Source organism: Hypanus sabinus, chromosome 9 (assembly GCF_030144855.1).
Source record: "Hypanus sabinus isolate sHypSab1 chromosome 9, sHypSab1.hap1, whole genome shotgun sequence".
Classification (NCBI taxonomy): Eukaryota; Metazoa; Chordata; class Chondrichthyes; order Myliobatiformes; family Dasyatidae; genus Hypanus; species Hypanus sabinus.
Genome location: NC_082714.1, coordinates 115,113,501 through 115,140,367, shown reverse-complemented (window position 1 = coordinate 115,140,367; position 26,867 = coordinate 115,113,501). Strand labels below are relative to the sequence as shown.

General features: G+C 38.9%; 1 protein-coding gene across 2 annotated transcripts; it reads right to left on the bottom strand.

The window, feature by feature from the left end:
- Positions 1 to 1,528: 1,528 nt before the first annotated feature.
- Positions 1,529 to 26,867, bottom strand: aurka (aurora kinase A). Of its 2 annotated transcripts, XM_059978740.1 has the most exons (9): positions 26,714 to 26,867; positions 23,188 to 23,289; positions 22,418 to 22,730; positions 12,683 to 12,737; positions 8,690 to 8,881; positions 6,913 to 7,051; positions 3,945 to 4,093; positions 3,060 to 3,234; positions 1,529 to 2,452 (listed from the first exon to the last, which is right to left on the bottom strand). In XM_059978740.1, the coding sequence occupies exons 2-9, from the start codon at positions 23,233 to 23,235 to the stop codon at positions 2,264 to 2,266; spliced, it is 1,260 nt and encodes a 419-aa protein (XP_059834723.1). In that variant the 5' UTR covers positions 23,236 to 23,289; positions 26,714 to 26,867; the 3' UTR covers positions 1,529 to 2,263. The 2 variants fall into 2 exon arrangements, with proteins under 2 accessions (XP_059834723.1, XP_059834724.1); XM_059978741.1 differs by lacking the exon at positions 23,188 to 23,289 and having other exon boundaries at positions 26,714 to 26,824.

Genomic DNA, 26,867 nt, shown 5'->3' with positions numbered 1-26,867 from the left:
ACATGCAGTACTGGAGGAATTCAGCAATTGGGGCATCAATGAAGAGGAATGAATAGTCGACATCTCAAGCTGAATCCCTTCATCAGGACTAGAAAGGGAAAGATGACATTTGGGGAGGGGAAGTACAAACTGATAGGCAATAGGTGGAAGAGGTAAAGAGCTGAAGGAGGAAGAATCAGATGGAATAACAGAACCTGGGGAAAAGGAATGGGAAGTAGAATTAAAATGGGTGGCCACTGGGAAGTTATGCCTATTGGTGGATGGAGAAAAGGTGCTCAAAGGCATAGACCCCCAATCTCACTGATGTAGAAGCTGCTGCACTGAGTGCCAGCTGTAGTAGATGACCCCGACTAACAGACTTACAGGTGAAGTGGCACCTTAGATAAAAAGGACTGTTTTGGCCCTGAATAGTGGTTTTGGGTGTGAAGGAGCCATTGAGATGTCAGGAGGGATATCAGTGGGGAGGAATAAGTGGACAAAAGGAGTCATGTAGAGATATCCCTGTGAAAAGCAACTTGAAGGAAACATCAGATACTTATTCCCCTGCATAGATGCCTAACCTGCTGAGTTTCTCCAGCATTTTGTTATCATTCACTATGAAGATCAATTAATCTTTTGCATTCTGCTTTTCATCAGAAGTACATCAAATCCATCAAGGATACCCAAAGTTCTAAGACTACTCATAATTCAAGGACAACCAGTTCATGAAATATACAAGTCATTTACATTTCACCAAGAGTGAAATCCAGCAAGGTTTCATTCAGCAGCAGCACAAATTATCCAGCCTATAACAGACTGGGTCAAGTTCAATTATACTGCATACAATATTTGACCAATCAAGTTCAAGTTTAGTTATCAACCATACACGAATATAGCCATATGTAGTATTCCTCTAGGGCCTAGGTGCAAAACACATTACCAATAGCACAGTGCAAGTAATACATCAATACAATTTCAGAAAAACAGTCAAAGTATAGCCCACATCTGAGTGGCATGATTGTAGATTGACTGCAAGTTGTTTTGGTCCAGCTTATTTTTCCACTGAGCACCAGAGGGCAGCACCAAGAGGAGTTGGACCAGCTCTTAACTTGGTATAGATTCCAGCATGTCCAGAGGCCCCTACTCTCCTGCACTGCCTCAGCATCTCCTCCCCTGGGTGACTGCCACAAGAGATCCCATGGCACAGGCCAAGTCCTCACCACAACCAAGGCAATGCAGCTCCCTTGCCTTCAGTCTCACCAACGAACAGTGAACTGGACTTGCAGTATTCTACATTACCAATGTCCAGAGTTTTGTCATTACAGAAACACCCAACACAATCATTTGCTGTTTGTTGGACAGTACACCCATTTTGTCAAAGTGGTGGATGAACAAATACAGCTTTGATTGGAACTCATGTGCCTGCTGTTTTACTGGATTAGAGTTAAACTTTATATGCAATATCTGCTCTATAGTTTTCTCTATTCAAAAAGCCTATAATCAGCGAAAGGAGAACGCCCAAGTCCTAAATGTAAATTACATGCAAGTGGGCACTGAAAGAAGAAGTCTTTATTTTACAGCTATGATTAAAATATCCATGGAGGTTCATTGTATACAATACTAAAAGGCTTCACAGATCGAATTAACAAAATTAAATTCAACCTTTCAATACATCAAATCTTGTCATTAATGGTTGCGGTAATTTGTTTTATTTTACACAAAGGGTGTTACTGCAATTCAAATTTTAAATGTCAAACTTTAGAAGTTTAACAGCACAAGATGGTCATTATTTAACATATACAACCTGTGAGCAACTTAAGCCAACAATTCAAAGAGCTGGCTATAGGCAAAATTAATGAAACATCCCAGTTCACCATACATCAGCAACACAGATTTTCTCATTTAACCAGTCCAAGTCAGTCAAAGGAGTTGAATTCTAATTTAAAGTCAACAGGCTTCACAAACCAGAATTGAAGCAATCTCACCCCTTTTGAACAGCATTCACATCTGAGGTACACTCACAATTCGGAGTTAATTTCATTCACTTGTAGAAATATTTTCAGTAAACTGAATGAACGCCATACAAATTTTCCAAGACATTTAATAAAGATTAACATTAGTGGTGTTGAGGAGTATTCTACATCATGCCAGATTTTAAGTGATCTGTTGAAACAATAATGGCTAGATCCCAGCATTTCAGACTAGACAATAGTGCATGCAGGCAATCAAAAAAAGTTATTGCACTACTATGTCTCAAAACCAGCATGCTTGTTGTCTTTGTGCTTTAAGAACTGGGATTTGATGATGGCAAAGGTTCCTTTTTTTGAGTGGTTGGCTTAGTGGAATTTTTAACCACCCATGAATGTTCAAGTACTTCTTTCAATGCTAGCCGTTGGTTGGGGTTGTGCTTAAGCAACCGACTGATTAGATCCTTTGCCCCCTCTGTTACAAAGGCTGGAAATCTAAGATCAACCTGAAAAGTTAACAAGATATCACTATAAGTAATCTTTGAACAAGCAATACAAAATAGTTCCGAAGCATTAACAGTTTCACACTTTCTCCAGTAAGTCTTTTACCATTTTTAACCATCTTTGAAATTCTTAACTTCCACAAGATAATAGTTATGAGCGTATTGTGCAAAACATGCAATTTAGACTTGCATATATATAGGAAACAAAACAAATAACAAATACTGGTATTGGAGTATTATCACAAATCCAAATAGTAAATCAACATGCCAACTTCCCCCTTTTTGGTCCTGGAATTAAGACATTTACCAATCCGCCTAAAAAAAACAAACTGATTCAAACACGCAACTGCAATTGCTCAGGCATAGTTAATATTGAGAGATAGGCCAAAAGAGAATTATAACACCAAATGAAGTGAAATCCAAGCAAACAATTGGTCCTGAAACCTACTAAATCCCACAAATGGAAAAAAACATCGTCTCCTCCTCCAAATGGTAATTCCACTTGCACTCAACTGGATACAAAAAGAATCTCACCTGAAAATTCAATAGCAGTCAGAGGACATTTGGTCCCTGCAAAAGAAAAGAAAAAGAGAATGCCCAATTTACTTACTTTAGAAATTCTCCGAAAGGTTTCTTGGCGATCAGCTGCTTCAAATGGAGGATGACCTACTAAAAATTCATAGCACAAAACACCAAGGCTCCAGAGGTCAACATTCTCATCGTGCATTTTTCCTTCAATCATCTCTGGTGGCAGATAGTCCAAAGTACCACACAATGTTGATCTCCTGAAAGTAGAAAGGATATTTTAGATTAATGCACATTAACTTTTAGTTAGCTATACTCTATTCTGGGGGAAAAATATTCAGATAAGGCAAGTGCATCACATTCCTAATTTTGCTCAAATCATTCAATAAAATTACTTTGCTCAGCTGAACAGTATAATATTTAAAGAATTGATTAGCCAAGGCAATAGTATACATGGAAACAAACTATCACAGCAATTAGTATTGTGGATCATTCAATGTACAAATGAGAAATGTGGGGGACTTTCCAACATTCCTTTTGGATCATTGATTTAAATATATATCATAACCAATTGAATTTCTCTTGAAAAGAATGCCAATAACTATGGGACAGATTTAAAATAGTTGATATATGAAAATGTGAAAGCACTCTGGCATCTATTGCCCAATAGAACAGCAATTGTAGTAACTGCCACTATGGTCTATAAAGTAACTGGGTTCACTGGGGCCATAAGGGGAAAAGATGAAATTTGTCAAAGAGGCTGGTGTAAACATTGGAAGGTTGAGCCATACTAGGACACCAGCAGGCTTTGGAAATTAACTGGATTAGACAATCTCCAAACCAGAACAAAGGCTCAAAGAAAGTGTAATAAGAAAATTTAACACCAACTGTTGGAAATCATTAACACTGAGATGCATTAACTTCATAAATGTGTCAAAGGATAAAGTTACAAGCTGGAGAAACTAGATACCTGGATGCCGGAGCATGCACAGACCATCCAAAATCAGCAATCTTCAGTTCTCCATTTGCTCCAAGCAGCAAATTTTCTGGCTTAATGTCCCTATGAATCACCTTCTTTGAATGGCAATATACGAGTGCATCAGCCAGCTCAGACATGTACTACAAAGGAAAATTGATGAGTCCAAAATTATTAACCTGACAATATTTAAAGAGGTGATTTAAACAGATCAAGAATGAAGAAAAGCACTTTGCTAGCAAGTGAAACTAAACCTTCCACTATTTTCATATTTAGACTTCATAAAAAAAAATCAGTGCTCATATCAGCTGAATCCAAAACAAAAGCTTTACTTTTCTTTAATGATATGAACTCCCATATCCTGTATTGAAAAATTCCAAAAGGAGACAGATCTCAACGTCATTTTTCCACAACTTCCAGTAAATCTTTCCTCTTACCTCTCAAAGGCTTTCATATCCTTTCCCAAGTACCTCAACTAGAAATGCACGATGTTACTGCTTCAATTGCTTCAGTATGGCAAAGGCTATAATTTTCAATTTTGTATTTAACTTAATGAACACCCAGCAAATCTGGAATAGATCTACTGTCCCAATACCTCTTGAGAATGGTATTCTTGTAAAACATTCTTTGAAACAAATTGTAACATGTAAAATTATGTTAATTTTGTATGTAATTGAAATCCCATGCCATCTTGGTCCATATTCTAGCTCATCTAGATATTTGAAATTGCTCATTGTGCTGCTGAAATTAATATATTCACAAACACACCAAGAGAAGCAATAATCTAGTTTGGCCTTAGTAAACAGCTACTTTTCTTCAAATCATAACCAACCATTAAATGTTGAGAGGTTAAGTGTTAACGTCTTTGAACTGTATCAGACAATTAGGAAGGCAGATGGTATAGTGGTATTTTTAAGTTGATAGGTTTTAACTACAAGCTAAAAATATCTTACAATTAATAAAGATCCTGGTGTATAGAGAAAGGAAGGGAAGCCCAGTGCACATGAAAAGATTAATTGCTACAAGGAATTGCAGTGCAAATTCAGACTAATCTTAGGGACAAGTCTGTTATAAACAACTCTGAAGGCTAGGACTTTCACTCAACTTTGAACAGTGAGGGTCTGAGGGAGATAAAGGATTTTTTCCTGATTGAGGAGTCAAAGTTGAGAGTCTGAAAATTGGGTTAGGACATTTAGAAACAAAATTGGGAAAGGTGAGGAATAATTAAGTTTTGGAATTGTCTGCCTAAGGATCTGGAAGATAAATGACTGCAATCAAAACACATCTGTACTTTTCTTAATACTGAAGGGCAGCAATTTTAGAGTTCACCTTTTTGAATGCCAGAACAGGCAGATGGAGCCAAATAGTCTGTTCATGTTCTAAATGTTTTCCAGCAATCATAGTTTAACCTGATCAAAAATTAGCTCATGTCAAACACCCTTTGCACCACAATCTTGTTATATCAAAAATTTAAAAATGCCAGTTTACCCAAGTAGGCAATTTGTCCTTTACCAAAGACCATAGAAGCGGTCAAATAAACTGCCCAATTTGTAGATTCTGGATTTACACTTGCTCTGCTTCCACCACCCCCTCCCACCAACCCTCATTGAAAAGGTTTTCATCCTTAGAGTTTAGAATTTAACACTGATTTATCACCAGCCAGTTCGTCTGGTCCTTTTGTTCCCCCTTGTACATAGCAAGAATATGCCTAAACCAGTCCTGTTTTAAAGGATGTCCATCATTCAATACCAGTGGAAACTAAAACAATTATTATTCCTACAATCCCCAGTTTTTACCTCAGTGAAACAGGGCACATCTTATTGAGAAAACAAAGTGATTATTCAAATAGAAACTTAAATTTGCATTGACTTGCTTTGAAGATGAAATATTCTATCTCCAGACAAATTCAAGTACACTTTAACCGGTAATGTGCTACCAGAATGAATTTTTAAAGCCTCAGCATCACAGAAGCTTCCAAACTTAGCTGTTCAGTACTATACCAAAGTTAAAGTTTGATCACGTGGCAAGTTGAATTCCTTGACCAGCTTCCCCAGTCATCTAGTACTTGTTGTAACCGTAGATATCCTTCACTGCCCACGACAATTTTGGCAATTTTGAAAACATCATGTAAGCAATATTGCCATCAACTTCCATTATTTACTGGACACAGCACTGATCTCTGAGAACCACCTCCGATCACAGATCTTCAGTCTGAATAACAAACCTCAATCACCATATCATTTTTTCCCCTAGGAAATTGTATCCAATTGGCTAGATCACTATGGATCACAATCTAATCTTATAAACTAGTCACTCTAAATTCCATAGACATCAGCCACCACACCCTCCCAAATCATCTCCGTTACCTCGTCAATAACTGATTGGGACATGATATGCCCACCCACATACAAAGCTAGAGGTAAGAGTACTCTCTGGATGTAAGGGGTGACAGACTCAATGTCCTATTTGATAGTAACTGGAGTATCTTGCTTCACCTGTACAAGATATATTTGGACAGTGTGCAGTTCTAGTCACTGTACTGAAGGATTAAGTTAAAGGGTGCAGAAAAAATTCACAAGAATGGTGCCAGGACTGCAGGGTTTGCATTAGTGTTTTTCCAAGAGCCAACTGCAGGTAACTCAAGGTTAAAATCATGATGGCCATAGACAATGTCTTTTCCCCAGGTAAGGGAATCAAACTAGAGAAAATTGCTTTGAGGGAGATTAGCTTCTCCTTCAATTTTCAAAGGAGCTGCCAGAGTAAATGACGGAGGCAGGTAGAATGACAATGTTAAAAAAATACTTGTGGTCTGTTTCATGGATAGGAAAGGGCCAGAGGGAGATAAATCAAATACAGGCAAATGGGACCAGCTCAGGAAGAAACTTTAGTCAGAATGAATGAGTTGATCAAGAGGTCCTGTTTCCATACTGTACAACAGAAAATTGCTCAAGTAATCTCTTACCGTAGCACTTCGTTTGTCATCAAATTTTCCACATTTCTGCAGCTCTTTGTAAAGTTCACCACGTGGAGCATATTCCAAGATCAAATACACTCTTGAAGCATCATGGAAGTAGCCAAATAATCTTAAAATATTAGGATGCCTGTAGGAAACCATTTAACATTGCTGAAAATGTAAAATTTACTAATAAATATAGGCAGGACAGATAAACTTTATCCCAGAGTGGAAATGCCAAGTACTAGATAGAAGATAGTGAAGGAAGTTTTCTTTTTAATTATTTAAAGTGCAAATGCTTCAAATACTGCTACAAAGGTGGAAACACAATAGCAGTAATACTTAGAGGCATTTAGACCAGCAGGGAGTAGAGGGTTATGGACAATGCGCAAACAAATGGGATTTGCATAATAGTCAGACATGGCGGCAGGGCTGTTCTAAAGAAAGCCTTAGCTTCTAACAAAATGTTTTGCACACCAGATTCCTATATTGAACTATAATGGTAAATGAAAATTAGTTTAGAAACAGCAATGAAAAATAACCAATTGAAGACACCCATTAACCCAATAGGCCATACCCAGAGTGAATTTTGGTGATATTTGTGCACTTTTGCCAATGATTCTATAACTCAGATTTATATCATTTTTACCATCCTAAATACACCATGGTCACTAACAGTTTATATTTAACTGAAATAAACAAATAATTTGGAAAAAACTACACACCTGCAAAGCCAGAACAAGACAGTAATAAATGCACAAGCTTTCAGTCAAAGGCTGGTGCTAACCAGTATTAGCAAAAAGTACTCAAGTTATACACAAAATAATATTCATTCAGACCAAGGTAGCAGCATGTAGGATACCTTCTCCATCCCAGTCAGCAGATGGTTTTTTAACATGTTGCTTGTTCTACAGTCATTCCGATACACATTGCACAAAATGAACACAGTTGAAGGGACACAATATCCCAATAATTAATATTTCAGCGAAGAAATAAAAGCCAGCAGTCTCAACAAGCAGCTATTTATCTATTCCTGTGTACTGGATTTAATTTCAAATCGCATTGGGAACGTAGATGTCCTCTAAATAACAATGACTTGTATACAAGGATTACACTTACAAATTCTGGCATTTTAGATCCAGGTAATTTTTTTTTAAATTCCACCTGCAGCAACTACCAATAGCCTAATCTCCAATAATGAATGCAATATTCTATTTAACCACAGGGTGCTGCATTGCACACATGAATATTTTAAATAAGCTGGTACTGAAACCAATTGTTCCTCACACAGTATGTGCAGTCAAGCTGACTGCAGTAGATTATGAAGTTCAGCAGATTGTTCCTGTGGATCATTATTGGCAACGATATGCATTACTTTTTCATTGGCTGTTGATTATTTGATTATAGATTATAGGGAAATCTTTACTTATTATTACTTTCAAGGAAAAAGAAGCACCACTCCTTTAAGCAGAGACAATTTAAAATTTTGGGTCACTCAAGAGACTCATTAAAGGCTGCTGCTTGCAGACAAAATTAAATTGGAAATGAACTTAACCAAGGACCGTGAAGAATGACAAAGGGGAAGATTCACTAGACCCAAAAAGCCTTTTGTCTAACACTCATGTCAAATGTATTCTTGACCATCCCATCTGTTTATATATAAAAAAAAATCACTAGAAAATTTCCATGGAATAACCAAGTAGCACCAATGGATTTTGGTACATACAAAATGACGAGACCTAGAAATGTTCATGCATGGTTTATAAATCTGTGTCCTCAAATGTACCTGAGATGTGATTGAATTTCAACTTCTCTTCTGAGTTGGTGTTCCACAGCAGCTTTCTCAAGTTGAGATTTGAAAAGCACTTTTAATGCCAAGATAAATCTGGACTGTCGTTCGCGGGCCAAGTACACATTTCCAAATTTACCTTTTCCAAGTGGACGCCCAATTTCAAAGTCGTCCAAGCACCACTGTTTTCTAAAAACAAGGTATGGTTGATTATTAATCAAAATTACAGAAAATCATTTTAAACTATTTAGAACAGTTTACCATTTTAGAAATTCGATGCCCAATCCTCTACATCCACATTTCTGAGAAATCAGGAAGACTCAGTTATAACAAAAACCAAAAGATCATGGAATTAAAAAAATCCATGCCCTCATCAACGTGAGCATCCATTTTTGCATAATATTCCCATTTGTTCAAATACAACTCTATTTCAAGTAACTTCTTATGATATTAAGAAACAGTGAGCATTGTCAGAAGAATGCGCAATTATGTGCATTTCACTGTCAAAGTTGATAGGCTAAACCAACTTGATTAACTTAACATTTGTGATTATCAATTCTTTGCAAATCATCTTAAAGCATCAGTTTTAAAACAACATGGTTACAAGTCCAAGCTTTCCTGAATTACTTGGTTAAAAATTTCCAACTATACCAGAAATAAAAAGTGGCCCAAAACTAATGCAGTTAATTAGAATTTATAAATATATCAGTACACATGGCTCCAAGTGTATTTTTAACAAATACAATTGAGTTGCAGGAGCCTTGACACGATTTAAAGAAAAAATTAGCCAGCCAATTAAGAATCAATTTCAAATCAAGATCAATTTCTACATCATTTATTTTCAGGAAAGATACAAACCTTGGTAGATGGAAAAGACTAGGTAGATTTATAGACTGTCCCCAATTATGAAACTCCAACCAGCAGGATCGACTGCATCGGCTCACAAGCTACTTAATATTCTTTTTACACCTTTTGCTACTTTAGGCCAATTGCTTCTGACTTCCTTCAATCCCAATTGTATATCTGAAAATCACCTATTTTGTACTTGCACATTATTTGTTGTTTTTTTTTAAAAATCTGTTTTTGTGCACTTACCACCTTCATAACTTCTGATGAAATCATAACTAATGAAATTGAGTATAATACTAGTGCAAAACATTCCTACTTGATTCACTTGTTAATTGTATCATGCTACTTCCATTTTGTAATGCCTAGAGTTTCAGTACTCCCAGAGTGGCCTTAAAGACTTTTGCAGACAGAAGTTTCTACTTGAGTCCTTTAGATCCTCAGCATTCCATTTGTCTATACAATCTTCTGCTCAAGACATGATCTCAAAGCTCCTTCAACAGCACATTGATGTGCTTTCTTAGAAAGCAAAAATCCCTCTTTCCTCCATTAATTTTTATACTCTAGCTTAAACATTTGCCAGTCACACTTCTGCCCTCAGGACCACCTTAAAATGATACCTTGACCAAGGTTTTTCCTCTTGTTATCCAAGTTTGATTTTAATTGTGCTGGGCTTTATTGTCCATGCATTTCCTTTTCTACAAAAGTGGGAAAGATAGCCATGAAAAGGCAAGGAAAGCTAAGCAGCTTAGGCAAGAAATTTTAGTGGTCAGGGTCAAGCAGCTGAAAGTCTGGCTGCAAGTGTTGGAATAATTAGAAATGTACAAATGCCCACAATTAGAGGAATATTGGCACGAAGATTGCTGTAATTTTTCTTTAATTCGTAACAGATCACGACATTGCTAAATTCAAACAGCTGATGGAAGAAATGAGTTAAAAGGATTCTATGCAAGCTCTAAAGGACAATTTTCAGAATTAAGGCTGTGTATATTAGTGAAGAAAGTTAGAAGAACACAAAACAATTAACCCAGTGTAACAAAAGGACATGCAGGAGTTAAGTAACTGGTGAACTGATGATACAATACAGATCAGATCCAGGTTACAGCAGGGCTCTACCCCTGTGAATTGCTCGCAACCAGTTTGCAAGTTGGAAACGTAGCCAAGAACCGAGCTCCTAGCTATTGGAAGGATAGCAGCAATAGGCAAATATGAAGCACGATTCTTCAAAACACTAGTTAATATATATGGACTATAGACAAATTAGGCATTTAAGCTGGGGAGAACCTGTATGATTACAGGCAAAAATCTTGTTAGTCCAGATATTGACATATGCTTGATAGCTTCAAGACTAAACCATATCTAAATTACCAGGACAACAGCATTCTTCATTACTAGGATAGTAAGCATTGGGGAGAAGCAAAATAGCAAGAATATTACTTTTCTATTAATAAAAGGGGCAAGACAGGGAATGAATTACAAAAACTTGAAAACACAAACTTATCTACAAGTTCAAAGATGGATAAAAAATGGCATCCACTGAGTGTATGAAGTGAACTGAAGTACCCTATTTCTTACCAACACAAGGGATTTGATCCATCATCCACCCATTTCCTTATATCCCATGATCATATACCTCTCACCACATCCCCAAACTCTACTTGGGCAATTTATAGCAATCAATTAGCCTACCAACTAAATGCTTGTGACGCCTGCAACACCCAGGAAAACTCAGATCATGTAGGGATTGCAACACTACCTGGCACACCACTTTTCATCAATGGGAGAAATATCTAAGTTACTATACATGATATAGAATTAATAGAAAGGTAAACACCCTGCAAGGCAAAACACTTAATTCGAAAAGATCAAGGAATAAAAGCATGACTGGAAAACTAGTAAATTAACTGGAATTAGTACATGCGTTAGATATTTTAGGCTAGAAGGCAGAGTGGAGTACACAGTATGTACACCAAATGTTTTCTGAATTATGGCTGGACATGGCTATAAAATTCCAAATTTGAAGACGACAGACTGGAGGCATAATAGTGCCAGGAAGGTAGTAATGGACTTAAAGACTAAACAAGCTTGTAGAATGAATGGATAGGTGTTACATTTAACCAGGGGTCGGCAACCTTTTTGCCTCTGTGGGCCGGATCACGTATTAATGAGCTGATGGCGGGCCAGATAAATGCCATAAAAAAAAACTTAATATGGGTATTATCCATTTAAATGGTTATGTTTTGCCTCAAATTAATGAATAACGTATGCTAGAAAATCATTTGTGCTTAAGTTTGCCTACCCCTGCATTTAACACTGAGAAGTGGCAAGTGGTACAATTTCATCGGAAAAGCAAGAAATAAACACCAGGTATATTCTAAAAGAAATCCCAGATCAAGGATTGACTTTCTTTATCCACAGATACTATCTGACGTAGAGCATGAAAAGAGTATTAAAGGCAAAAAGTGAAAAGCACACACAACAGCTGGAACATTGTATCAACTCTGGGCACAACACATCAGGAGCAAAGTCACTGAATAAGGTTATCAGATAATTCCCAGGAGAAAGGACTTCAGTAATGTGAACAGATAGGAGATATTATCTTTGATAAGTAACTTGGGATCTGCAATGTAAAGATAGGAGTGGAGGTCAATGCAACTGTTCAAAGGGCTAATGTTCAAATGCAAATGATGACAGTGCACAAAGGTTACAATGATATATGGAAAGAGGATTCAAAAGGTTTACAGATCAAGTGAAAACAGGATGATCCTGCAACAGCAAGTATTGTCTTGACCCAGAAGAACTGAACACTCTGCTTACTGGATCTAACTAAAGAGCATTGGCAAATCGAATTATCTTCCATAAGCATGCAAATCTGGACACAATGGCAATGAAGATGATTACTAATGTGGCACCCAAGAATGAGTTTTGAAAGAGCAAAAGCATTAAAAATTATTGCAGTTGTGACTGTGACCCAACAAATGTATGGAACTGAAGTATCAATGCTAGGATGCAAGAAATTTGAACTGCTCTACCAGTCTCCTGGGCTGAAAACTCATGGTAGCTATGAATCAGAATAAAGTTGTTTTTCTTAAAGATAATTAAAGGGCATTATAAATTGAGCCAAGAGGTTGTATTTAAACTCACTTTTTCTTTTCACTCGAACTTTGGCATTCCACGGATGTATTCTCTGCTGTTTTTGCTAATTAAAAAGAAAACATGTGAGAATATCATTTAGCAAAAAGATCTAAAGAAACGGTATTTAGATTGTTTACTTTCCTTCTATAATTCAAGATACCAGATTTTACATCAAACTTTTAAAAGCTTGCATCCCTACATAGCTAACAAGCAAATTACTTTGACATGCACTCAGCAAGTACTCTTCACCGTCATAGATCAAATCAACTTTAATGAAAATAGGCATTGTAAACACATGGCTGTATTCTGACTAAGTGGAACAAATGTCAAGTTTCAAAACAGGACAATTCCTCAAAGATCATTGGAGTAATGGCTCAAACTGCTAACCCTCACCTCCACTAATGCCAACCACTTCATGGGAGATTAAAAAGGTAGAATTATGACAAAAAAATGGAAGTAATGGAACCAGCAGACAACTGCATGCCAAATTACTGCCTCAGTCAAAACAAGTCTGAAAGGTTTGAAATCTGAGGTAAATATTCTTGTTAAAGGTGTGAAATATCAGAGGCTGAAATCATTCTGATCAGCCAGCATCTTTTTGGAGACGAAGCTAATGGAACGGAGTGACACAATCTTGTAATGTCAACCCCATTCAATTTGTATATTGGTTTGGGATATTGAACTATCACAAAGGCGGAGGGAAATGTTAATGGAAACTTAAGAGCATCAAAATTATATTGTGGTAAAATTACATTACAAACTTTCTGTGAGAGATGGCAAAACCAAAATGTGTGTGACAGCTGACCAGTAGTCCCAAAGGCAAGATCTTAATGAAGCAAATTGTGGTAAATAATAAAACACAATGAAGAGGTGAGTGAATGTGAAGCATGAAGATTGCAGATGGAGTGCACAATTCAGAGAAAAGTTGAGGCAGAGGAGTTCCAACGCCCATACTACTGGCCTACGTGTGAAGTTGGAAATGGTTTGGGCACTGAGACAATTTGGAGAAATCAAAAGCAGCTTCAGGCTGGGTGGTGAAATCTGGGCCTGAAGCGAGTCGCCGGGCAGCATGGTCTAGGCCCACTGCATTGGGGTCCAGGTCCTAGTCCACAGTACTATTCCATATTTAGTTTTAACAATTTAAAAGCCTAAATAGACTGGAAAGATAGCTCTGGCTGCTGTGCTCCATGTCTGCTAATATGGACGAGACGGAGGCTTTGTGCCTACTCCAGGGTTCGGATCCAAGGACTTATTTTGGTTCAGAATGTTGCTCACTTCTGGAGTTTGCATGGTTTGGGTTTTTAAATACCCTTTTCTCTGTGCACCAAGTGCTGGTCTTTATTTTGTATTTTAATTGGATTCTTTCAGCTTTCTTGCTTTGCAGTTGCCTGTAAGCAAACAAGTTTGTACAATTTATACATTTTGATAACTTTGATCCAAGAACAATGACTGGGGCAGTTAGGAAATTTCAAGTGCCACAGTTCCCCTGGAGAACTTGGACTGCATGGCAGTAGAGAGATTTACAAAGAAACAAGGACCAGTGGTCTAAGGGTATTCTACACAATCCTTGTGAGACAATGAATTACACATAGTTAGGCACTTGGCAAGGGCCAATAAAAAGTTAGGTTTAAATGGAGCAGCCACCTTGTGAATGGGCTAGTGTTAAGAGTGGAGAGTTCAACCTTTGGCTCAGATGCTTCAGTGAGTGGAGGTATAGGCTGTTGGTAGATTTTTTCCCCTCTTAGTTTTTCTCTCATTGCATAGTTGAAGCATTGTAGATGAAAGACCAGTTAGGGAATGTTCCTCTTGTAGGATTTAGAAAGGGAGACCTCCAGTGTCCCAGACATCTACAACTGGAGGAAATGCATTCAGCTGCAGCTTCTTTCAGATCACATCAAGGAGTTGGAGCTGAATGAATTCCAGATCATTCGAGGGGCTGAGGGCTTGATTGACAGGGAATACAGGAAGGTACTTACACCCAAGGATCAGAACACATAACCGGATGACTACCAGGAGGGGGAAAGAGGATAGACGGTCAGTGCAAAGAACCACTGTGGCATTCCCTTTAACAACAGGTATACAGATTTGAATACTGTTGGGGGTGGGAGATAACCAGCAGAGAAAAGCCACAGCAACTCTGTGGCTCAGAAGGAAAGGGGGCGAAGAGGAGAAGAGCTAAGCTGTAGTGATAGGATTCATTGGTTAAGGGACCAGACATGAGATTCTGTGGACGAGAACAAGATTTCCAGATATAGTTTGATCACAAAGGTTGGGTGAGACTACAGCTAGATGTCATATGTTAAGAGTGAAAAGTGAAATATTTAACTGGAACCTGAAGGGGAACTTCTTCACTCAGAGGGTGGTGAGAGTGTGGAACGCGCTGCCAGCAGAAATGGTGCATACAGATCCAATTGTAACATGTAAGAGAAGTTTGGATAAATATATGGATGGTAGCTGTATGGAGGGCTATGGTCCAGGTGTGGGTTGATGGAAATTGCGTAATAGTTCAGCACATACTAGATGGGCCGAAGGGCCCATTTCTGCGCTGATGTCATCTATGACTGTATATTGCCTCCCAGGTGCCAGGGTCAGGGACATCAGATAGGGTACACAGCATTTTATAGTGTAAGTGTGAGTGGCATGGGTAGGAAGGGTGATGAAGTCCTGCAAAGTGAATCCAGGGAGTTAGATGCCACAAGGATTGTGATCTCAGGATTGCTATCCATGCCCTGTGCTAGTGAAGCCAGAAATAGGAAGATCATACAGACTAACACGGGACTAAGGAGATGTGTAGGAAGGAAGGTTTCAGATGTTTGGATCATTGGGTTCTAGAGAGGATGCGACCTGAACAGAAAACGGTTTGCACCCGAATGAAGGAGCACCAATATCCTTGAAAAAAGGTTTGCTAGCGCTGCACGTGGCATTGCGAGGTGTGGGGAGAACTATTGTTAAGCCTGCGCACAAAGTCAGAAATCAAAAGATTGATCACAGTGGGACAAATGTTCTGAGTTGTGTCCATTTCACTGCAAGGAAAGCTTAGGGTATGGATCAGTGGGTGGAATAATGAGCACTAACATTTAGTGATACTTGGTTGAAAGAGGCAGCACTGGCAGATCAATGTTCCAGTGTTACATTGTTCTAGACACGACTGAGGAGGAGGTATCAAAACCACGTAAAAATGTCACAATAGTACTGTTAGGCCAGACTGGAGAATGCAATTACTAGGCTATATAGGTGGAACTGATGAATGAGAAAAGGATGACCACATCAATGAGATTATATCAGTACACATCCAACAGTCTGCAGGATTTAGAATTAATCTGTAGAGAACAGATTGTTCAAGGAGACATGGTTGTAGGTGATTTTAACTTTCCATGCATTGATTGGGACTAACTGGAAAGTCTGGATAGGATAGAATTTCCTTAATTAGTACATAGAGGTCCTAACTAGAAAGTGCAATACTAGATCTATTAGGGAATGAAAAGCACAAAGTGACAGACATTTGTTCAGGGGAACACTTTGCATCTGGTGATCTTATACCATTAGGACAGATCTGGTCCTTGCTTTCAGAGTCTAAATTGGACAAAAACCAGATTTGATGGGATCATAAAGCACTGCTAAGTGTGGATTGGGACAGGCTGTTTCATGGCAAAGCGTACTTGGCAAGCAGGAGGCCTTTAAAATTGAAATTGTGTGTGTACAGAGTTTCGATATTCCTGCCAGAATGAAAAGATAGCAGGTTTAGGGAACCATGGTTTCAGACATATTGCAGCTTGGTTAAGAAAGGAGTTGGACATTAGGTATAGACAGGAGGGAGTAAAAGAGGTCCTTGAGTAAAAAAAATGCAAGATAATGCCCAAGGAATGCTTAAGGAGTCACTGAATGGAGTAGAAGCATTCCCACACAAGTCTGGCAAAGAGCTTTAAAAAGTGGTACATTTCCCCCCACCCACCTGGTGATGTTAAAGTGGAGTACTGCACAGATGCAGATGCATTCCCTTGCAGATCAGAAGAGCTTTAAAAGGCAGGAACTTTCTTCAGCAGGAGCTTAGAAGAATGCGGATGTATCTCATTGAAACCTACCGAATGTTGGAAGGACTAGATAGGGTGGACATTGAGATGATGCTTCCTATGGTGGAGGTATCCAGAACTAAAGGGCACAGCCTCAAAATTGAGGGATGAACTTTTAGAACAGAAGTAACGAGGAATTTTTTTTAATTTTATTTTTTTTTAAATAAATAAAAACCAGAGTAGTGAATCTGGAATGCTCTGCCACAGATTGTGGTGGAAGCCAAGTCCATCAGTGTATTTAAAGCAGAAGTTGATAGTTTACCGATTAGTCAGGGCATCAAAGGATATGGCAAGAAGGCTCACAAAATCCTGGTAGAACACAGCAAGCTAGGCAGCATCTATAGGGAGAAGCGCTGTCGACGTTTCGGGCAGAGACCCTTCGTCAGGACTCGTATAGCACTTCTCCTTATAGATGCTGCCTTGCCTGCTGTGTTCTACCGGCATTTTGTGTGTGTTGTTGTTTGAATTTCCAGCATCTGCAGATTTCCTTGTGTTGGCAAGAAGGCTCATTTTGTAGGGTTGAGTGGGATCCAGGATCAGTCATGAAATGGTGGGGCAGACTCAATGAGTTGAACGCCCTAATTCTGCTCCCATGTCTTGTGGTCTTAAGAAACCAAGAACAAAAAATAAAAAAATGGCATGACCAAGGGCTCCTACAGGTATATCAAGAGTGAAAGTGTAGCGAAGGACAAAATTGGTCCTCTGCCTCTGGAAGATTAGAGCGGTCATTGATGCATGGAGCAAAATAAGATTCAGAGATCTGAAATGGTTTTCTTATGCATCTGTAGTTACTCAGGAAATGGACAGTCTCTAGAAAGTGAGGCAAAACAGAGGTCATGGACCCTAAACAGATTAGAGGAGGCAGTGTTTGCTGTGTTGAGGAAAATTAGGGTGATAAATCCCCAGGGCCCGACAAGGTGCTCCCACTGACCTTCCGGGAGGCAAGTGCAGAAATTACAGGGTCTGTGAAAGACAGCTACTGGTGAGGTGCCAGGTGACTGGAGAATACACATCGTTTTGTTATTTCATAAAGCTGCTAAGATTTAGCCAAATTATAGGCCAGTGAGCTTGACATCACTAGTATGCAAGTTATTGCAAGGTATTCTAAAAGGACTCAGATATGCAAGTATTTAGATAGACAGTGACTGAATGGGGATAGTCAACATGGCTTTGTGTGTGGCCGGTTGTGTCTAACCAATCTTCTACAGATTTTCAAGGAAGTTACCAGGAAAGTGGATGTTGTCTGTATGGACCTTAGCAAGGCCTTTGACAAGATCCCACGTGCAAGGTTAGTCAAGAAGGTTCAGTCGCTTGGCATTGAACATGAGATAGTAAATTGGATTAGACATCAGCATACTACTGATATCAAGTTCACTGGCCTATAATTTGACTAATTCTTAGCAGCTTTATGAAATAACAGAACAATGCATATTCAATCATCTGGCACCTCACCAGTAGCTGTCTTTGACGGACCCTGTAATTTCTGCACTTGCCTTCCGGAGGGTCAGTGGGAGCACCTTGTCAGGCCCTGGGGATTAGACATTAGCTTTGTAGGAGACACCAGAGTGTGATAATAGATGGTTGCCTCTCTGACTGGAGGCCTGTGCCTCAGGGATCAGTGCTGGGTCCAATACGAAACATATGGTAAACAGGATCAGCAAGTTCCTGATGGCACCAAGGTTGGAGGAAGTAGTATCACCAAGGAAGACTATCACAGTGGAATCAGGACCAGCTGGATAAATGGGCTGAAAAAGGGAAGATGGAATTTAATGCTGCAAGTGTGAGGTGTTACAGTTTGAAAGGATGAGCAGGTTAGTAATTGCAGGAAATTAAAGAGTGTTGCAGAATAGAGGGATCTGGAAACATATCCATAATATCCTTAAAGTAGTGTCACATAAAGAAAGCTTGTGGCACACAGACCTTCATAAATCAGAGTACAGGAGTTAGCATTTATGTTGAAGGTGTTGGAGAGGCCCAATCTGGAGTATCATATCATAAATGCAGTTTTGGTCACCTACCTACACGAAAGAAAATTTACAGGGATGTAGCCAGGACTTCAGAATCTGCATTGGAGAGAAAGGTTGGATAGTTTAAGTGAAGGGAGATTGGATAGAGGTACACAAAATAAGAGGTAGAGATAAAGTAAATGCAAGCAGGATTTTGCCACTGAGGTTGGGTGAGACTAGAACTGGAGGTCATGGGTTAACAGCAAAAGGAAAAATATTTCAGGGGAACACGAGGGGAACTTCTTCACTCAGATAGTGGTGAGCGTGGAACGAACTGCCTGCAGAGGCGCTAGCTGCAGATTTGATTTTAACGTTTGAGAAATCTAGATAGGTACCTTGATAGGAGGGGTATGGAAGGCAATAGTACTAGGCAGATTAATAGCCCAGCATGTATCAGATGGACCAAATGACATGACTGTTGTAACTATTAAAAAACTGAATCCACGACTAGCTTCTGCCAACTGTACTCCAGTCAATAGAAATTTCCTCAGAGCATAAAGACCATAATACTACAAAACACAATTGAATTATTCAGTCCATCAAATCTGTTCCACCATACTACCATGGCTGATTATTCCTCTGACCTTCACACTCCAACCTTTCATGCCCTGATTAATCTAGGTCCTCTCAACCTCCACTTTAAATACAGCCAATCACTTGGCCTTAATAACCATCACTGGCAATTAATTCCACAGATTTCACCACCATGGCTGAACAAATTCCTCATCTTTGCTCTAAATGAATATCCCTCCATTCTGAAGGTGTGCCCCAGTTTAGACTCCAAGGATTGGAAACATTCTCTGCACACTCCCTTCAATATGCAACAGGTTTCAATGAAATCACCCCGACCCCCAATTCTTCTAAACTACAGTGAGTACATGCCCAGAGCCAGACTTCCTTCATACATCAACCCTTCCTTTCCTGAAGTAATTCTGCTGAACTTCCTCGGAACTGTCTCCAATGCCATCACATCTTTTCTTAGATAAGGGGTCCAAAGCTGCTCAATACACCAAGTGCAGTCCGACCAATACTTTAAATCCCAGCATTACATCCTTATTTCTTTCTCTATTCTCATCCTCCTGAAATGAATGCTGACACTGCATTCTCTTCCTCACTACTGCCTCAACCTGCAAGGTAAGCTTCAGGGAATGGTGCACCTCTAATGTTTGAATATTCTCCCTATTTAGAAAATGATCTACATCTTTCTTCCTTCTACCAAAGTGCATGACCATACACTCTGCTACACAATATTTCAACTGCCACTTTTCCCATTCTCCTCATCTAGATCCTTTTGCAGACACCCTGCTTCCTCATCACTAGCTGTCCCTCCACAAATTTGGCTATAAACCACCAACTGCGTCATCCAAACTTGTGAAAAAAGCAGCTCCAACACCAACCCCTAATCATCACTAATCTACCGCAGCCAACCAGAAAAGGGCCACTTTATTCCCATTCTTTTAATAAACCACTGCATTGCAACAAAAGTCAGCTTTAGAATAGCTGGTTTGAAATTGAATTTGCAATGACATTGTTTATTCATAGCACATAACTGAGACAAAACAAAACCTTACCAAATACTTTATTCACATGGGAAACAAACATAGTGGTTACCAACCATGACAATGCAAGATTAATTTCCAGTAATTTCTTTGTGGAGCAAGTTGTAGAATTTTGGTTTTGTATAATCTTCTAAATTATTGCTTGGGGAAATTGTACAACTGACAAAGTAGCTAAGTTTCTAGACTAGTAATGCAAGAGCACAGGCTAATAATAAGGACAAATTCAAATCGCACTGAGGCATTTGGGGAAACAAGCTGTCAATTAACCAACCCGAATTAATAAACTGCTCTAAAGAGTTAAAAAAAACCATCTCAGTTGCTGGAAGGCAGATAATTTTTCAAGCTCTTGTTTCATCAGAGATGAAAACAGTTAACCTTGCTAATTGACCCAAGTAACCCCAAACTTGTACTGTTTACTTTTCTATAACATTGGCCATTTGTCCCATTACATCTGCGCTGGATCTCTGCTCAAGCATTCCTCAGTCTTATCCAGAGCTTCCTACCTCTCCTTGCAACTGTAGCCTGCAGCCCAAGCTAGGCAAATATTTTCTGAACCTTCCCAAAATGCTTTGAGCTTATTAAATAATCAGCTATTTTATACTTAATATACTTCCTGCTTTTAAAGAAAACCGATAAAAATCCAGAGTTGTATATGCTTATTAGATCATTAACTTGTCCTACCTCTGAATGTCAGGCAGATCATGCACTTTATATATATTGCCTCTCCTCATTCTTCCCATCACCTCACTTCTTCAAATTAAACTTCATTTGCCATGCCTTTCCATATTCCAGCCTGCTTATCCCAGTACCATTATCCTCTTCGCATTACTGCCAAGTACACCCCAGCTGCCTTAAAACAATTATTCTAATAGTAAAGCCTGAGTCATCTCCAATACTGTACTCTTTCCTTATCCTTTCTATCAACATTATTCTAGACAACAGACAGATTGATAAAAACACTTGTACCCTTAGTCAAGCACCCAACCATCTAGGAACTGATGTTTATATCACAATTTCAAATGATTTTGCTCTATCACCCAAGATTGCAAGAATTGTTTTTAAATACAAAATTTAATAGAGTGGATTCTGGTTAACTGGGGCAACCACTTATTTGGGACAATTCTTAAATAACAGAACACAAAATTGATGGGATTTCCTCCATTTATTTGGGACATTGTCACTTAATTAAGGCAGTTGCCATACAGGTTCTAACTAGCGCCTGTCGTGCACACTTGTGTGGCTGTTAGATGATTAGCATGCTTCGAGTGAACAGTTTTTCCAAATGTGTCAGTTGCATGTGCTTGTGTTCAAAAAGCAGTGATTTGTCACAAATAGCTGGTGAGAAATAATGCCAAACTGTTTTGCTCACTGTGGATTCAAGCACTCAGGTGTGGAGATACCAAAAACTGCTGAGAATCAAAATGAAGATTTGAAGGATGAGGTTTGAGAGAGATTGTATGAAGGCAGCCCATTCTCTGCATTGGGTATCTACTAATTTTGTTCTTTGCACACACTGGATGAATTCCTGTTGATTATTAGGAACCAATACAGTTTTATAGCACTGCAGTACTATTTGTACATTTAAATACAGAATTTGTTACTGAAATTGTTGTCCTCTTTCTAAATACCTTTTGAACTATTTTCATGCAGCCACTAAATTGGGCCAAAATGTACTGGACCCAATTAACCAGAAACCACTGCATGATTTAAAAAAATGTAGGGCTACTCATTACTACTATTTGTAGCTCTATTAGATACTCTGATACAGAAAGCTTGGCAAAGCACAAAGACATTTAGTCCATATGATAGATGTATTGTGTAATTTCTTTTAGCTTTTTTAAAATCCTACACTTACAAAAGAGAAGACACTGTACCAGTCTTTAAAGATTAGGACAATTTCTTAAGCTTTTCAGCCAAAACTTCTGAAAATGCACACATTTCAATTGAACATATGACAGATTTGACTTCCCGTGTACAGTAGTGGGTTATCAATTTGCGAGAACAGTATATGGTTGAAAAATGTCAGAATTACTTAGTGTGATAAATATCTTTAAACATTGTAGTATGTTTCATCCCAGTTCAACACCAAGATTTATCCAAGTATCTTACCTTCATTTGGTTTCTCAACTGGCTGCGTGGTGGTTGGGTTTGTCATAGCTGGACTAATTTGCTTAACTTCAGTTTGACCAGCTTGCTTCAAATGTGGAGGGACTTGCATTTTCTGCTTTATTTGATCAGCTGGCACTTGGCTCTTGCTTGGAAGAGAATTAGAAGACAAAACCCGTGCTTGAAGAGGTGCACGTTGCTGGCCCACATTACAAGCAGGTGTCATCCGCTGAGTTGGCAAACTCCTTGAAGGTGGACAATTCTGTAAATTTCGTTGAGATTCCACGACACGCTTCACACTATCGAAGGCTGCCATCTTTTAAAATAAACCATTCTCAATGAAAACACTGACAAAAGCAATTGCCACACCCTCTACTTCACTCACCACTACTCAAGTACCTTTGACCAAATAGTGATTTTACATTATGTCTGGAGAAATCCCAACTAGAGACCTCTTCAGATTCCTTTTTGAAGGATTTGTTCAGATAAGGAATTTTAGTTTCAGTTTTAGGATAGTGCACAAAATGGCCACTATGACCTATAATGCAGGTGTCAAGCAGTATGAGGCAGAGAAAAATCATAAGGAAGTCACTATGGTTATCACTGCATTCGAAAATGCAAAAGAATCTTCAATAAGTTTAAAAACCAGAATAACATCTCAGTTGAAAGTAACCAAAGCACTACCAAATGCTTCAATCCACTAGTGTGCACTATTGACCAAGGTAACAGATGGAAAGTAGTTTAATGGTCTAGCAACCTGATAAAACAATTACCTTTCCTACTCCAGCACGTTCTCCCTGTGGGGCTAGCTTCTTCTCCATTTGTAATCAATTAGATGTATTGTATTGGCGCAACTCTTCCTCAACACAAGTCACCTACAAGTTTAACATACAAATAATAAGCCAGATTGAGTTTTCCCGAATGTGCCAAACGCTGCATGTAATAAATACCGCAAGCTACTGCCAGTCAAGGCTTTCTTGAAAAAGCTTCTAGAAACAGGAAGAAAACATGTGGAAGAGTAGAAAAGAACTCCCTTTATCTACTAGGGGGATGGTGTCAATGATGGCTACAAAATTATGTTGTTTAATTATTATTATTATTATTATTTTTTTTTAAACAGATCAAGTTCATAGAAAAACCAAAACTAGCATGTTTGAAAATAAATTGTCAAAAATACTAAATTTAAGTACATGAATACCCCTGTTGTTGCATGAATGAAATCACCAGAAAGAGGGAGTTATTGGTAGATACAAAGCAGCTTCTTTATTCAACAAAACAAGGTACTGCATGCATCGAGATGCTTTCTGTGGAAAGGTCTGCTGGCCCAGTGTGGGACTTGATATTTATTTGCTAAGCACAAAGGGCAATCCATATTTACAAAGTATAGACAATGCTTTCTTTTGAACTACAAACATCACACCTTCTGATTACATCAATCCCACCAGCACCAGACTGGTATTCTGGTATTCACAGCTTTTAGGAAAAGCATTGAATCCACAATACAGTATCAAGAAACAGAAGACTGGCAGCCAAAGCCATTTGTTAAATGTAAATAACCTAAACCCAAAAATTACTCTAACACTCACTAAATTTTGCTGACTATATTCCTAAAAACAGATACAAATGTTTAAAGATGAGAGATGTAGTAAACAGGCAGTTTCCATTGGTTGAGTAAAAATTAATGGGTTTAACACAAAGCAAATTAAAAACATGAGACTTTAAAAAATGTGATGACAGTGATTTCAAATAAACTACTGCCATAGTACCATTGAACCCATACCCAACCATTTTGGATTGGAATAACAAAATGTAGGCTGTCTTGAGGAAGGGAGTGTGATCAGCTAATGGGCTTTTAAAAAAAATCCAAAGACTCAATAGTTTGGTATTCTTAAATTAAATGTTAAACTACTTAGAGCTCAAAGCCTGTACCAGATCAGCACGCCCACAAAGCTGACACGTGCCATGCCCATTAATTCCTACAAACACTAATTCATAGTTGGACTCCTAAACTAAAATGACAAGGAAATGCAACAATTAAGATGTGGATTGGCATCATCTCCTCCATAATCTTCATCAGCCATGATGCACTGCAGTATATTGTGCTTAGCCCCCTGCTCATATCACTTTATAATTATGTCTGTGTGGCTAAGCACAGCTCTGAAGCCATACTTAAATGTGCTGATGATGCTATTGTGGGCCATATCAAAGGTGGTGATGAATCAGCATACAGGAGGGAGATTGAAAATCTGGCTGAGTGGTGTCACAACAAACTCTCAATGTCAACAAGACCAAGGAACTGATTGCAGACTTCAGGAAAGGGAAACCAGAAGTGCATAAGCCAAAACACAGGATAAGAGGTGGAAAGACTGAGCAACTTTAGATTCCTGAGTGTTACTAACCCAGAAGACATGACCTGGACCCAGCACACAAGAGCAATTATGAAGAAAGTACAGAAGCACTTCTACTTTAAGAGTATGCAGAGATTCAGCATGACAACTAAAACTTCGAGAAATGTAGTGGATGAGTGAATTAATTGGCTGCCTGGTATTGATGCACCAATGCCTTTGGATTGAAAAACCTACAAAAGGTATGTAGTGAATTCAACCTAGTTCATCATGGTAAAGTCCTCCCAACCAATGAGCACATCTATATGAAATATCACAGGAAAGCAGCATCCATGTTCAGAAATCGGCACCAAGGGCCGATTCACTGCTGCCATCAGATAAAAGGTACAAGAGCCTCAGGACTCTCACCATCAGGTACAAGTTACTACACCTCAACCATCAGGCTCTAGAATAACAAGGGATAACTACATTCATAATGTCCACCCATTAAGATGTTCTCAAAACCAATTATCTCACTTTAAGGACTTTTTAATCTCATGTTTTATTAATTGCTGATATTTATATTTGCATAAGTAGTTTGTTGTCCTGTACAACTCTGATTGAGCTTCCATTGATCCTGTTATAGTCAGTCTTCTATAGATTTGACCACAGGAAAATGAATCCCAAGATGAGGTAACACATGTTCTTTGATAATAAAGTTGACTTGATACTTTGGACACCCAAACTGAGGAAAATGCAACAATTAAAACTTTCTTGGGCAGGCTCCTGAAATAAAGCTTCAGAGAAACACAGGTGCTACTACCAGCATAGCATGTTATCTTCCACACACTGACTCATAAGTACATCAGCCATTAAGGTAACCTATAACACCGCATTAAACTGGATTTTCTTTTTTTTTTGCAAAAAAAACCAGACTAACATGGATATGGGCCTTCGATTTGCTTTATCTACAGTTCAGAACATTAATCTAATATTGCACCATACACCTAACAACATTAATCCTTTCTGTTGTCTTCTCCCTTCAGCCTCTGACACCCTGATTAATCAGGAACCTATCAATCTCCACCTTAAACATATTCAACAACTTGTTTTAAATAGATGCCACTCAATTCTGAGGCTGTACCGTCTGGTCCTAGACTCACCTCACTACAGCAAACATCCTCTCCACATCCACTCCATCTAGGCCTTTCAATATTCCACAGGTTTCAAATGAGTTCCCACCTCATTTTTATAAACTCCAGTGAGTACAAGCCCACAGCCATCAAGCACGCCTCATATGCTAACCCTTTCATTCCTAGGATTATGCTCATTAAGTACTTCTAGATTCTCTCCAATGCCAGAGCATCATTTTTCTCTGGGGATCCAAAACTGTCCCAAGTCCAAATACGGTCTAACCAACGCCTTAATCAAAGCTCAGCATTACATCCTCGTTCTTGTACTCTTAGTCCTCTCGAAATGGATGCTAACGTTGCATTTGCCTTTCTCATCACCGACTCAACCTGCGAGTTAATACTCGGGGAAGCCTGCAAGCTCGTTATTATATTGTATTAGCCTCTACTACCATCACAGCAGCACATTTCGGGCAAACGCCAATGTAAAAAAAAACTTACCCCTTATTACTTGCGTGTCGTCTTTAACCCTGGGGATAAGGATACTAACTGACTAGTCGATCTATGCCCCACATAACATTATACAGATCTACCAGGTCGCGCCCCAGTCACCGCCAGTGCAGACAAAACCAGTTTGTCCAATAGTAATTGGTCTCTACAGACATCAATATTCTAATAAATCTCTCCGGCACCTCTCCCAAAGGGCATTTGCCATAACCTGACTGAAAGCGGTCTTAACGGAACTTCGTAAAGCTAGAACATTACTTGACGACTCTTAAATAAAGGCAATTGGGGGGGGGGGTCCAGAGGGGCAAAAGGGCTCGGCTGGTCGCTGTGAGACCCACCTGAAGTCAGTCCAATCTCGCTTCGGTCCACAACCGGCGGCCCTAACCTTCAGCGACCGACCAGCCGCCCGCTACGGTTGAAATTCAAAACGGCCGCTCTTTAAACCATTTAAACGAGCTTCGCGCTCCCATTGGACGACGCCGCTGCTCTGCC